The sequence below is a fragment of the Peromyscus maniculatus genome, chromosome 10 (genome assembly GCF_049852395.1).
Source record: "Peromyscus maniculatus bairdii isolate BWxNUB_F1_BW_parent chromosome 10, HU_Pman_BW_mat_3.1, whole genome shotgun sequence".
Classification (NCBI taxonomy): Eukaryota; Metazoa; Chordata; class Mammalia; order Rodentia; family Cricetidae; genus Peromyscus; species Peromyscus maniculatus.
Window position 1 is genome coordinate 83,751,042 of NC_134861.1, and position 14,164 is coordinate 83,765,205.

General features: G+C 40.8%; 1 protein-coding gene across 5 annotated transcripts in view; it reads left to right on the top strand.

Annotated features, from left to right (window-relative positions):
• The window catches only part of Slc4a4 (solute carrier family 4 member 4), a 336,420-nt gene that overhangs the window by 306,762 nt on the left and 15,494 nt on the right, over nucleotides 1-14,164 (top strand). For all 5 annotated transcript variants that reach the window (XM_076546591.1, XM_076546588.1, XM_042257613.2 and 2 more), the window contains 3 exons: nucleotides 1,541-1,719; nucleotides 3,188-3,260; nucleotides 11,418-11,486. In XM_076546591.1, coding sequence (XP_076402706.1) covers nucleotides 1,541-1,719; nucleotides 3,188-3,260; nucleotides 11,418-11,486 — 321 coding nt within the window. The remainder of the gene's footprint in view (nucleotides 1-1,540; nucleotides 1,720-3,187; nucleotides 3,261-11,417; nucleotides 11,487-14,164) is intronic.

A 14,164-nucleotide genomic window follows, 5' to 3' on the forward strand; every position in this document is an offset into this window, starting at 1 on the left:
GTAAGAAGCTTTTAAAATGGATGTTGTTCATTATTGCCTCGCACAGTAGGGGAAACTCCATGAGAAGAGGATTTTTTGTTTGTTTGCTCACAGATGTGTCAGCAGCAGCTAGAATCATGCCTGGTGGTACTAAGTTGCCGGGCAATTATTTGTTGAGAAAATGAATGACTGTGATCTCAACTATATCATGATACTTACTTCTTTGGTTATTAGAGAATAAATTTATGTCATCCCACCCCATAGTTTGCCTTCTCCTCTTCTGACTTATTCCACTTTCAAATCATAGCCTAGAGCAGGCTGATTCTCTACATGTACATTAACGTTGGTCTCATGAGTGGAGGTCTGCTTGCAGTCAAACCCGGCCTTGTGAGAACATGCCTTTGCTTCTGTGCAAGCTCTCCTTCCTGCTAGGCATTCTCTGAGAACATGGGCCTTGTGTGCAAGCCGTGGGTGCAAGCTTGGCGCTTCCCTTAGAGGAGAGCGGTGTTCTGACAAAGTGTAACAGGATCCGAATGATAACACTCCCTGGGTTGGTGGTGTAAATCACATCCCCATCTCCGAGGGCAGCCTCTCTATTCTCTTGGATCAGCCATAGTCTGGCTCTTGGTACTGCTCCCCTCATGCTGTGAGAATGGGCAGCTCTAGTTTCCTGGGCTCCACAGGGGTATGAGCTTTTGGTTTCTTCATAAATAGAACAGAGAAATACAACCACAGAAAAACACAGGAGACACGATGAACAGTATTTATTTAGTGAGTGAAGGAGCTGGAACTGTTGTCGCATTGTCTGCTCGTCCAGTCAGTAAATGTTATTGTGACCACAGGGTGGTGTTTGGAATCAGTCTGTTTTGATTAAGGGAGTATTCTTTGCTTTAATGATGGTGGCTACTAAGTGGTTAAACAATTATACTCATAGGCTATGAGAAGTGAGAGATGATTATCTACATGCCATCGCAGGATTGTTTAGGGGATCTTTACATATACCTAGTAGCATCATAAGTAAAAGACAGTCACACAGAGAAGATGGTCTGTTGCTTTTCAGGCACTGGTCATAATACTTTTAACAGCCACTACCACCCTGACCACTGCCTCCCTCAATGAGCGCATACCACATAATAGCTCCACCCTTGTATGTGGTTACAAGGTCCTTTGTTGTGGTTACTTCATTGAATGATCCCAGTAACTCTCCAAATAAGGCCCCACCTTCTTTTTTTTTTTTTAAGTGGAGGGTGTTACCAAATTGGATGCAGAAAGGGTTCATTTACAATGAGTAGATACTAAGAGAAGTGGACATATATCTAAATTAATTATTCAGAATTATAATAGCATATTATCTGCACAGGTGCCGGAGGAGATGGCTTTGTGTTTAACACTGGAGGAGTATTATGAGGAAGGGAAATCCCTCCTCCAAGGGCTTCCTTATAAGAGAGATTTTTATCAAGCAGAACAAGCTTCTTTTGTTAATCATAATGCCAGTGCCTAAAGACAGCTAGAGGATAATTATGGGTGTTCTGTGTCCCCACGCTGTGACTTCTTTCTGCAGAAGGGAGCTGGCTATCACCTGGACCTCTTTTGGGTGGCCATCCTCATGGTGGTGTGCTCCTTCATGGCTCTCCCCTGGTACGTGGCTGCTACTGTCATCTCCATTGCTCACATCGACAGTCTGAAGATGGAGACAGAGACGTCTGCACCTGGAGAGCAACCAAAGTTTCTGGGAGTGAGGTGCGTTGTCACAGGATGATGGCCCTAGAAAGCCCACGTGTACACACATCTTTGTCTCAGTCATATGGAGGTGGACATAATCTGGGGATGGGATGGATGTGATAGTTACTTTATTACTAAATTATCTTTTCCAGAAAGGACTTTTTTGTTTAGTTGGTTGGTTTTGATTTTTAGAGACAGAGTTTCTCTGTGTAACCCTGGCTGTCCTGGTACTTGCTGTGTAGACCAGTCTGTCCTCAAACTCAGAGATCTGCCTACCTCTGCCTCCCAAGTACTGGGATTAAAGGTGTATTCCACTACCACCCAGCCAGAAAGGATGTTTTAATAAAAAAGTATAACTAGTAACTTTCAGTTTACTTCTTTTTTTTAACTTTTTTAAAGATTTATTTATTATGTATACAGTGTTCTTCCTGCACTCCAGAAGACCAGATCTCATTATAGATGGTTGTCAGCCTCCATGTGGTTGCTGGGAATTGAACTCAGGACCTCTGGAAGAGCAGCCAGTGCTCCTAACCTCTGAGCTGTCTCTCCAGCCCTTAGTTTACTTCTGATAGTAAACTAAGTATATGTAAGTTTTCTTGATTTCTGTAGTATTAAGTGATGCAACATAAAAGCATCCATGATTTATTTTCTTCAGTATACAGCTGAGTCCTGTAGAAGTGCTCTGCCTTGGTCATGTGTAGAACTCGGAGCCCTTAAGTCTGCCATGATTTCTAGCATTCTATGAATCAGTTAGGAATTCTCATTTTCCAGCTTATTTCTGTCCCCATAAGAACTTGAGGAACTATAACCTTCAAATATTAAGTTAGAGGAGTTGCGAAGGTTAGTGGTAGAAGAACTCTGTACACCATTGAGTATTTTGTTTTTTGGTTTTTGTTTTTTGTCATAGCAAGCTTTGCTCACTAGAGCTACAGTGCATAGCTCACACAAGAGAGCCAGCATTTCCCATGCCTCAACAGTGGGTGATTCTTTCTTGGGGGTGTGGAAGGGGTGTTGGACGCGTATCATATTTGTTAAAAAGTACTTTTGTTGTTGCAGATTTGGAAATTAGACTGTTGAGATTTATTGCACTCATGAAATTTCCCTGAGCTGTTTGTTAATTAGAATGTGGGACAATGTAATATCTGTCTCCCATGAAAGAAGGTATAATTACACAACAGCACAAGTTGTTTGAAAAATAAGGGCTTCAAAGAAGCTAGTAATTGATGGACCAAGAGCAAGTGATTTTTCTTTCTTGGTTCTGGAAGGAGCAAAAGCTTTAGAAGAATCACTTTTTTTCTTCCTGAGTTCAATGGTTTTAAGATTTTTTTTTTTAAAGTTACCACTTAGATTGGAGTCATATGATATTTTTGAGATCTCAAGTACCTTCTACCAAAATCTTTGATGCTTTCGCCCAATGCTGATTTGGTCTTTCTCGGAAGGTCTGTGAAAACTGGAGGTAGATTCATGATCTTTGATGTTGTTTCAGGGAACAAAGAGTCACTGGAACTCTTGTGTTTATTCTGACTGGCCTGTCAGTCTTCATGGCTCCCATCTTGAAGGTAAGTACGTAAAACACTCACCTCTTCCTCTTCCTTGGAACACTGACTGGTAGCTGGACACATGAATGTGAAATGCTTGCAAGATTTCATAGCGCATGGAAGCAGGGGCCAATTAGATCAAGGACTTTAAAAATATCTGTCTTGATTTTCCCTCTACCCCTGCATTCCTTCCTATACTATTATTTTTCTGGTTTTTTGTTGGAACCATCTGATATCACCAATACTGAAACCTCCTCTGACTTATAGAAGGGCAGTGTCATACATGCCCATCTGACTTGTCTTCCCCCCTGCCCCACACAGGCTTTTTATTCCCTTTGTTTTCTATCCATCCTATCCACCTGCTTGTTCCTAAGGTGTTCCGCCCCTTGCCACACCCCCACAGAACTCTAGTGATTCACATGATCACTGTGAATTTCTTTCCACTATTTTTAATTATAACCACATTTCTGTTTTTCCTTGAATCAAGAGGCGTGTTAGTGCTGAAAGGGACAGGAGAATAAAATGACTGATTGATAATTGGAAACCTTTAGAAATGAACTTTTTGAAGAATCATTGCATGGTAGAATATTTAGAAGGTTGGAAATCAACATATCGGTTGGTTGATGCGGTGGGTTGGCATCTGTGTGGACAGAGCAACATACATACAATGGCCCCTTTAGGAAAAAGAACTAAAGAAGAAAGTTAACGTTTTTTTGCTCATGAAGCTTCCTGTTTTGTGATACAAGCTAGCTTCTCTCTCTCTTTTTTCTGTTATAAAAACATCCCTAACCAGTTATTGGTAATTTGCATCTTACACTTTGTGGTACTGTGTAGAGCACAAACTTCACCCAGACCTAACAACTGTGAGTAACCACTGTTAACAATAGCTTACCATTATTCCAACTGAAAAATTTTATTTTTAAAGTTTAATTTTTAAGACTTTTGGATGCCTATTTGGTTGTACAGGTAATGGCGTCATAGTACATGACTCTAAAACATTCAAGTGTGACAGTGAGCAGCAAAAGCTTACCTTCTCTCAGACTAGCAAGTTTCTACCAGTGGCCAGTCAACGAGTTTTGGAAGAAGGACCTATAACATCCAAATCTGAAGACCAACTTTACCTTTCCAGTACTAGACTCATGCATTCATTTGGTATGAAATAATTGGTAGATAGTTAAAATACTTGATGATCCACCATTAACCCTTGGTTTCCATAGCTTCAGTTTTCTGGTTAACTTATGAACCAAGTCACGAAGGACTGTGTAAATCAGGTGACCCACAGAAGAACTGTGGTTAAAAACAGTGTCAGAGAAATTATTTATGGCCTGTGTCCCGTAGGGACAGAGGAAAAACCACGGTCAGTTCTATAAATGCAAGGAGGTGGCTTTAAAGGCTTAGTGCAGTGGTTCTCGACCTGTGAGTTACGGCCTCTTTGGAGTTGAACCATTCTTTCATAGGGGTCACTTAAGACAACCAGAAAACACAGATATTTACATTATGATTCATGATAATAGCAAACTTACAGTTATAAAGTAGTAATGAAGTAATTTTGTGGTTGGAGTCACCACATGAGGAACTGTACTAAAGGGTTGAAGCACTAGGAAGGTTGAGGACCCCTGGGTTAATGAAGCCTTGTACCTTCTGCCAAGGGCCTTAGCTGTTTCTTTCCCCCTGGCAGGTCCTAGCATAAGAGGCTGGCTGAAATGCTTAGTGACACGTTGACTTCACACAGTGAGGTCACATTTGGAGAGGTCACTGTGGGCAGTTAAGTCCCTGTACTGTAGGAAGCACCAGTTTCCTGCAGGTGGGCTCATGCAGTATGCCGCTAGAGTGCAGCCTTGCTTTGATGGGACCACCTAGAAAAAACGTTTCTAAGGAGGGACAGGCAGGCAGAAATCCTTTCACAGCTTTCAAATCTGCCCACCATCACCCAGCCTTCCATTTTATCTTGTATATGATTTGTTTGCATTAAAATGGTATAAAATCCTGCTTCAGGAAAGGCAGTTGTATGTAAAACTTCCATGATTGTGTTGCAGAAAACTCAGCTTTAGTCATGGGGAACCCACCTGTGGGCAGGTATGGTTCTGAAGGGGCATGCAAAATAAAAACGGTTCAAATTGTTATCTTTAGAAAGATTGAAGAGACTCAGAGCTGGTAACAGGACTCCCTGACTATCCCTTACTCTGTACCCAAGTCAAACTGCAGAGAAGTTGAAGCTGAAAGCCTTGGGTTTTTGCAGTGAACCTTTTTACCCATCTGTATATGGTGCACCTTGGTACGTACAGGAAGAGGTCAGAACTCATTAAGAAGAGCGGGGAGTGCCAGGGAGCCATGAGCCCCACTTGCACCCGCCTTTGGGTATTTCTGTCTGGCAATGGTGATTCATCTGAAGAGTCTTTGTCTCCATTAGTGAAAAAAGTAATTCAACACATGTTTCTTTCTGTAGCCTTGGCTGTCCTGGAACTCACTCTGTAGACTGGGCTGGCCTCGAACTCAGAGATCCTCCTGCCTCTGCTTCCTGAGTGCTGGGATTAAAGGTGCACACCACCACCGCCCAGCTTCAGCATGTATCTTTAAGCCAGGATTTTCTCAGATGTAGGAAATGAAATTGTTTTGCCAGTTTAGCTCACGGTGGGCTGTGGCACACCTGATGGCACAGCAGCAGGGTTGAAGCAGCCTTTATTCCGGAGCCTCTGCCCCTCGCTTGAGTAAGTTAGCTGTCCCTTGCTGCAGGAATTGCATCTCCCGATAAGAATGGCTCTTTCAGGTCACGTGCCCTCCTCAGCACTGTTTGGCAAGTTATGTGCATGGGTCAGCGATGCCTCGTTAGCGTCACCAAGTCAATACAGGAAGAAGCAGAGGTTAAGGGTACAGTTCAATGTAAGCCGTGGCTAAGGAAAAGGTACAATTAATAATTAACCTCAAAATGCGTGCAGAAAGTGGTGTCACGAGTTGTCCTCTCATATGACAGACAGCCTTTTTTTTTTTCTTTTTAAAGCAACAGGTGGTAACTTCAGAGAATAGTTTTACTTAAGATTGTGCCTTGGAAAGTTAGATCAGACATACAGGAAATAGAGTTATGAGTGAGCTTTTAAAAACTGAAATGGTTTAACACCTTCCCTGCCCGACTCCTTTTTCCCCTTACACGTTTAATGGTCTGAGATGAGATGAGCAATTTTCTTGCATGCGTGAAGCCATATAGGTGGTTGCCTACTATTGCAAGGGGTACTTTGAACGTGAAGTTTATGGCCTCCGTTTTGATCTCTGTGCCGAAATCCGTCTTTCATGTGGAGGAATGTAAGGAATTACAGTGTAGCAGCTTTGAGTTCATGAGGGTACCCCATGACCCTGGCCAGCTACAGTCACAGATGCCTCAAAGCGTCACGTCGCATCATTGCTTAGCACAGCGCTGCTGGGAAGTAAGAATAGCTGGCTTCCCAGGCTGGCGACATGGCTTCCGCTGAGCGTTTGCAGCCAGAGTTCTGGAATTGCTGATCACAGAGCAGCACAGAGATGAAAGGCGGTTCCCTGAGCTGTCTTTCCCTGTTTTCCTGGCAAGACGCAAGAAACAGAGATCAAGCAAAGTTCACGGCTGCTTCTGCTGCCTCTGCATGGACTAGTTTATCTTTAACATGAGGCGTGGCCACAAGTTATCTTTAAGATTTGTTAGTGCACTAAAGTGTAGGAGACGGCCTTTAATTTGGACTTTGGCAGATACTTGGTCTCCGCTTGCAGTCCTGTACCGTGGAAGCAGGGCAGCTGTGGTGGAGAGGACCAGGGTACGACCAAAGCTTCTGTCTGTTGAGCTTGGCCTCAGATTAAGGAGTCATCACAGATTTAAAAAATTTAGTCTTCCATCGGTACTTTGAAGAACTATATGAATAATATCTCTACTTTAACTATAGGAAAATATCAATTACTCACTAGACTTCAAAATGCATAGGTGGTATAGACAAGATTTGAACTCTGGAAGTTCTGGCACAGAAGTAGTCCTGTAACCTCGTATAATGTGTGCCTTTCAAAATAAAACGTGGTACTTATCCTTCAAAGGATCTCTGCTGTTTTTCCTCCCATAAGATTATCTTTCCCAGATTCTTTGATCTCATTTGGAATCCTTATGTGGAGAAAGTTATGTAACTTTCATAAACTCCTCTTCAGACCTCATTCCAGGCTGAGTACTGGAGGTTCTCTATCCGTATAGATTATTTAGACTTAAGAGAGTTAGGGCATTATGATAATAAAGTATTGCCAAGGCAGGTTAGCTGAAAGAGCAATATAGTAGAAATTAAATAGAGCAGTTCTTCAAGTCATACCTTCCAGCCAGCCCTCCCTGTATCCTAGCCACCCTCCCTACCCTTTCCTCATCAAGGAGGAAACAGGAAGACCTGTGGTTGGAAACTATAGGCAGCTTCCTCAGCTTGTCAGTCAACGTCTTCAGATAAGGATGGCATAAACTCTACATTTATCATTTGTTAGTTGTCATATTAACTAACTAATTGGCAAGATGTTTTCTGTTATGTAGTCTATCATAGGTGTTTCCTACGTAGGGATGCTCAGAGTTAAGAAAAACAAACAAGTGTCTCTATTCTACAGTTGGTAGCGAGAATCCAAACCCAGGTCTGTTCAACTTCTGTTACCCATGTCTTACTCAAGACCTAACTTTTTAGTTTTAGACAACATGCACACACATATGCACAAGCATACATGCAGGCAGGCTGAACATAAAACCATCAAGAGATCTCAGTTTTCCCTTTTAATCAAATATCCTTTCATATTTTTCCTTCTGGGAATGTTCTGCTACTATTGGCAAAGCACCAGGAGATACAAGGGGAAAATATAGAGTCCCATTCACCAGAATTAGAAAATTTGATGACATAAAATTAAGATGTTAAATTTTATTTTTATTTCATCTCACTTTTATTATTCTATATGATTATAGGATTAGTCTTTTAATTTTTCATTTTTAGTGTTTATTGAATGTAACGCTTCTTCGTAATTATCCTTTTTTGCTTCCTGGATATTATTGATGATATAATTGTTTACACAGGTTACTATTTAGCAATCTTGATGTGCCTCTGAAATGGGTATTTTTAATTTCTCCTGCCTTACTTTGTAAAAATGATTGCCCACTACTACTGTATTATTCCACTTTAATTTAAAATTAATTTTTGATAGAATTCAATATTTATAGGTATTGTCACACACTAGCCTAGGCTGGCCTTGAACTCATATATTCATGGCAATCCTCCGGCCTCAGCCTCTTAAATGCTAAGACAACAAGCATGAGGTACCATACCCTGGGTAGCTCTCACTTTTAAAAGCATTTTTTCCCCTTCTTTTGAGAACTTTCTGTTTTGGTGAATGATTCTAATGTGATTAACTTTTAAACATTGACCTTCTGATATGATTCATGAACTAAATTCTATAAAAGATACCTCTACCCCCAACAATTCTGTCAGGTTTCATTAGGGGTTCCATTATGGGATTTATATTGAAACATACTGTTGTGAAGAAAATGAAAATTTCATAAGAATTTATATCATATTGAATCTAACAAAAAATCAGTTTTACAGCTTTTCTTATGTGTACTATTTTCTCTCAGTTGAATGTGTGTATGTATGTATATATATTTGAATATAGTATATTCAAAAAATGGATGTATACACACACATAGATACATAAATATACATCCATAAATATACATAAATATACATCCATATATATATATGGATGTATATATATAAAACATTCATATCTCTAATTTCTGCATCCATCCATGACATTCTGTGTTGCAGATGGGGTGAAATCCGTTAACATTAATTCAGAGAATGAATTTAAGGCCCAACGCACAATGTTTCTTTGCTATGTAGAAGCACATTTGAAAAAAAAAATGTTTCGTTAAGACCAAGTAAGGATAGACCTTTTGTGACACTTTCCAAGCTGGAGAAATACTTTACTTAGATTAAAAAAAAAAAAAAAAAAAAAAAATGACCACTGGGGGTGCTGGAGAGATGGCTCAGCCGTTAAGAGCACTGACTGCTCTTCCAGAGGACCTAGGTTCAAATCCCAGCACCCACAGGGCAGCTCGCAACTGTCTGTAACTCCAGTTCCAGGGGAATTAACACCCTCACACAGACACACATGCAGACAAAACATGAATGCACATGGAATAAAAATAAATTTTTTAAAAAAGTAACTACTGAAGAAACACGAATATTTTCCCATGAATTAACTGTTCTTTCCTCCATCTACTTCTCCTTCCTTATTTGGAGCATTAGGAATGTAACAATAAATGAAAAGAAATCATCACCTATTGAGGGAAAATAGATGCTTTAAAAATGAGTCAGAGAAATAAATTAGATTGTTTACTAGTCTTATTTATTTCTTTTTGGAAAATGTCCATAAAGAGTTGTAAGTAGTTGATTGGCTTGATCTGTTCGGGAGGCATCTAGGCAGTGGTACCAGGTCCTGGGCTCATTGCATGAGTTAGCTGTTTGAAACCTGGGACTTATGCAGGGACGCTTGGCTCAATTTGGGAGGAGGGGACTGGACCTGCCTGGACTGAGTCTATCAGGTCGATCTCAGTCCTGGGGAAGCTTTGCTCTGGAGGAGGTGGGAATGGGGGGGTGGGCTTTGGGGAAGGGGAGGGGGGCAGGAAGGGGGAGAACAAGGGAATCTGTGGCTGTTATGTAGAACTGAATGGTATTGTAAAATAAAATAAAATAAAATAAAATAAAATAAAATAAAATAAAATAAAACAAAAACAAAACAAAAAGAGTTGTAAGTAGCCTGAGCACTCATATGCCAAAAGAAAGGCTGGTGCTTGAGCGCAGGTGACTTGAGTGGGCTGTGTCTACCGCTCTGTGGTCACTGCTGGGTATTGCAGCATACTGTCTGACCGCCAGCATGGCCCTCCTACCCACTTTATCGTTCAATTCCTTTTCTCTTTTATTCTTTTCTGAGCTCAAGATTAAAATCAGTTCTGGTAAAATTGCTAACCCATTTCAGAGAAAACATGGATAGTTTTTAGAAGTGTGTACTTTTCTCTACTGAAGTTTGGCCATTCCTGGGACTAACCAGTAACAACTGGAGGCAGTCGCAGTCCATTTTAGGATTCACTAGTTCTCTAATGGTGGCCAGAGGGTCCAAGGCAGAACAGCATCAGGGAATTGCAATAAGATGGTTCTAGAAATGGTGCTTCATTTCACACATGCAGTAGTTTTAAAATTCTACCCTTAAAGGAATACTCTGTCTTCGGTTACAGTAGCCTCCCACATGTGGATTTACTGGCTGACCTTAATTACATTTCCATTTTAGTATTTGAGCTTTGAAAAGTCCTTCAGTTACTTGAACTTCTTTTCAAACCCAAGGTTGATGCCTCTTGTCATCCAGACAGAAGATTTCTCAGAATTAGAATACTGTGCTTGATTCTCAAATGTGATAGGCTTGCATTTCACAGGTCTAGGGGAAAAGAATATGCACACATTGGATTAGAGCTTCTCATTGTTAAAACACTTCCTGTTGTTGTAGAAGATATTTTACTAAATAACGCACAAAATATTAATTGAGTTTTAAAAGATGTGCATTAATCCATATGGGTAATTAATTGCTTCCAGGTGCTTCGTGCTCCTTTCAAACCATATTCTCATTAGTGTGTAACTTAATAGTCCTGAGGAGAAAAGGAACAGCCATTTGATGTTTATTTTACTGAAAGAGGCATTTTCACACAAGCTGATATATCTTTTGGCAAAAATTAGTAAGGAGAAAATCAACAGACTGTTACAAAAGATCCTGGCTTCAGAGTGAGGCAATTTGCCACCTCTGTCTGTACCTCATAGCCCACGCAAACATCTGGGTTGCATAGTCCAGTGCTTTTAAGAGCAAAGGGAAGCTGAAACAGTTTCCCATTAAAAAAGTAGTGTTGAGGCCATGCATGCCCATTATTAAAAAAAGAAGAAGAAAATGAAATTGATTCGAAAGTTCCCTTCAGCTTCATTTAGTTCTAATACAAAGCTTAGAATTTTATCAATTGATGAGATCAATGCACTAACTAATTTGAGGTTGCTCTGTTGTTACATGCTGTGTTTAAGTTTCAGATTTACCCTTCATTTAAATGATTCCTCTCCCCAACTATCTTCACTGTTGTTTTGAACCTGTTTTCATTGTTTTCCTCTCCAGTTTATCCCCATGCCTGTTCTGTATGGTGTGTTCCTGTATATGGGGGTGGCCTCGCTCAACGGTGTGCAGGTAAGCTTCCACAGCAGCCTGAGCAAGCGATGCATTCCTCAGAGGAGGAGAGGCCAGTAGTAGATCTTTGGTGAAGGCACTAATCATTAACCACTGACTCTTTAAAATACATTCATTTTCTGCTTCCTCAATCTTTTGCCTGATGTAATCAACAAAACTGACCAGTGTCGAGAAATGTTATTCTGAATGCCCATTACTGAAAGGGGATGCTTAATGTCACCTGGTGAGGAAGTGGGCTCTGTGCTACTGTCCCCAACACTGCCGCCCGCACCATCCCCACCTCTTCCTCTCCCTCCCCTCCTTCTCCTTGTCCCTCCTCCTCCTCATCTTCCTTTTCTCTGTATTCTTTCCTCATCTGTCTCTTCACCTTTTTTCCCCTCTTAAGATGGACATCCACCATGTCCATCAGGGTGTTATTTGTGCACTTATCTTAACCTTCACAGACAGCAGGCAGTTCCTCATTGCACGCTCAGTGGTCAAAAGTTTTGCAGCAATAAACAGTTAAAATGAATGTGTATTAGGTATTGCTTTCATCAAAAATTTCAACTGTTCACAGCTTCAGTTGAAGTGACCACCATGGCCAATGCCCTTGCCAATGCCCCCACTTCTGCCCCTGGTCCACTTTTTAAAAAAACTTGCTAGGGAAAACTTTGTGAGAGGCTTTGTCTCTCGATAGAGGTTTAATTTAATTGGCACCAGGAAACTGGAAGTTCTGCCGCTTTCTGGCACCCTGTTAATTGTAGCCTTATTTAGCACTCTGTAATGTTTTAATGGGAAAAGACTGCGTGTTCTGTGAACATCATAAGAATTCATTTGAACTCCTTCAAAACAGCCCTTGCTTTCATTTATTGCATTTATATTAACTTGGTTTTAAAGTCAGATAGATCTGGGCAAATGGCCAGACCCCCCAAAAGCAAGGCTACTTTACTATTCCTGGTTTTGGTCCAGTGGAAGAGTTCTTCCGCACTGGGATAGTTGTTATGAAACACAAAGTAGTTCTTCATAGGCTGCACTAGGTGAATGGCAGCATGAGTTTATTTGTGCCAATGAAGTGTTTAGGAAGTATAACTTTGTAAAATATTTTATTTTTTTTGTCTGCCATTATAAATGTTCTCTCCTCTCCAAGTGAGATAATATGAACATTAGATGCCTAGAAACTAATAGTTATTAATTTTTGTTTGCCCTTAAGGATCTCGTCTAAATCAGAGATTTGTTTCAGAGTGTTCCAGGGGCTCTATCAATGGCTGGAACTGAGTACCTGTCTAGAAAGAGAAGGAAAGAACCAACCATCTCATAACAATTGGTGGCAGGAAGATTGTGGGGACAGCTAGTGAACGGTGTAACCCCTGGCGGGTTACTATTGTCCCAAATGCCTTTTCACTGTTCCTTGTTTTTCTCTTGATTCTTTCTCTTTTAGGCCCTTTTGATAAGATTGGTTTAGCAAAATAAATAAATAAAATAAAACAATTGAAATCTAATCTTTATAGTGAAGAAAAGTTTTCTGAAGGGAGAAAGAAACCCCTCAAGTGGGCAATGGCTCTGAGGAAGGTTGTGGACGTGTCCATGACTTTTCCTTCTCCTTTCCCTGCAGCACAATGTTGTTTCTGAGCTCTTCTGATTAGTCAGTTCAGTAGATATCTATACAGCCTCTGTAGCACGAATCGTAGAAGGTCTCATTAATAAAATCAAACCTGAAGCCAGGTATTGGGGTGAATGCTGGAAGATCAGAGAAGCAGAACAAGCCCCACAGCTTCCTCCACTGATCCTGTTTCCCCAGACTGGAAGCTTCTGAGTCCTCATCCAAATGGATCTCAGCTGAACTGCTGCTCAAAAGCCTAAAAGCTTAACCAGCCTCTAGTTCCTGGTCCTCACACCTTATATACCTTTCTGCTTCCTGCCATCACTTCCTGGGATTAAAGGCGTGAGTCACCATGCCTGGCTGTTTCTAGTGTGGCTTTGAACTCACAGAGATCCAGATGGATCTCTGCTTTGGGAATGCTAGGATTAAAGGTGTGTGTATCACCATTTTCTGGCCTCTATGTCTAGTGGCTGTTCTGTTCTCTGACCCCAGATAAGTTTATTAGCGTGTACATTATGTTTATTAGTGTACACAATATATTGGGGAACACAATACCACCACAAACCTCTCCTCTGAAAGCCCCTGTGATGTGTTGCTAAGCATCATCTTGTCCGTCATCATCAGTGTCAACTCAGCACTTCATCTGTGAGGTGCACTTGGCACAAACATGCACAGCCATCCTTTCTGTTACTGGTCATACATGGCAGTGCTAATCTCACTTGGGCTCCCCAGTCTTCTTGTTGGTGTCTTGAAACTCACTGTAATGTGGATGAAGCTTTTTTCTGAATAGAAGTGGTAATACATTGGTGGATATGGATGTGTCCATCAAATTATAACCTAGACAAAGAAAGTAGGATTTAGTAACATACTATGTTCATTTCCCATTTTTAAATTAGATACTTTAAACCATCTCTGAGCTGCTTAAAATGTGGGGTATCTTCTGTTCTTCTTTCAGAGAAGACAACTGAGGCAGGATCAGATGCGTAAGTTAGATGTCTCCCTTCAGTATATCATACCAAAATAGGTACAGAACCCTCTGGGTGGAGAATCAGAGAGTAAAAACAGAAGGTAAAGGATGAACAGCTAGAATTTCTGTTTG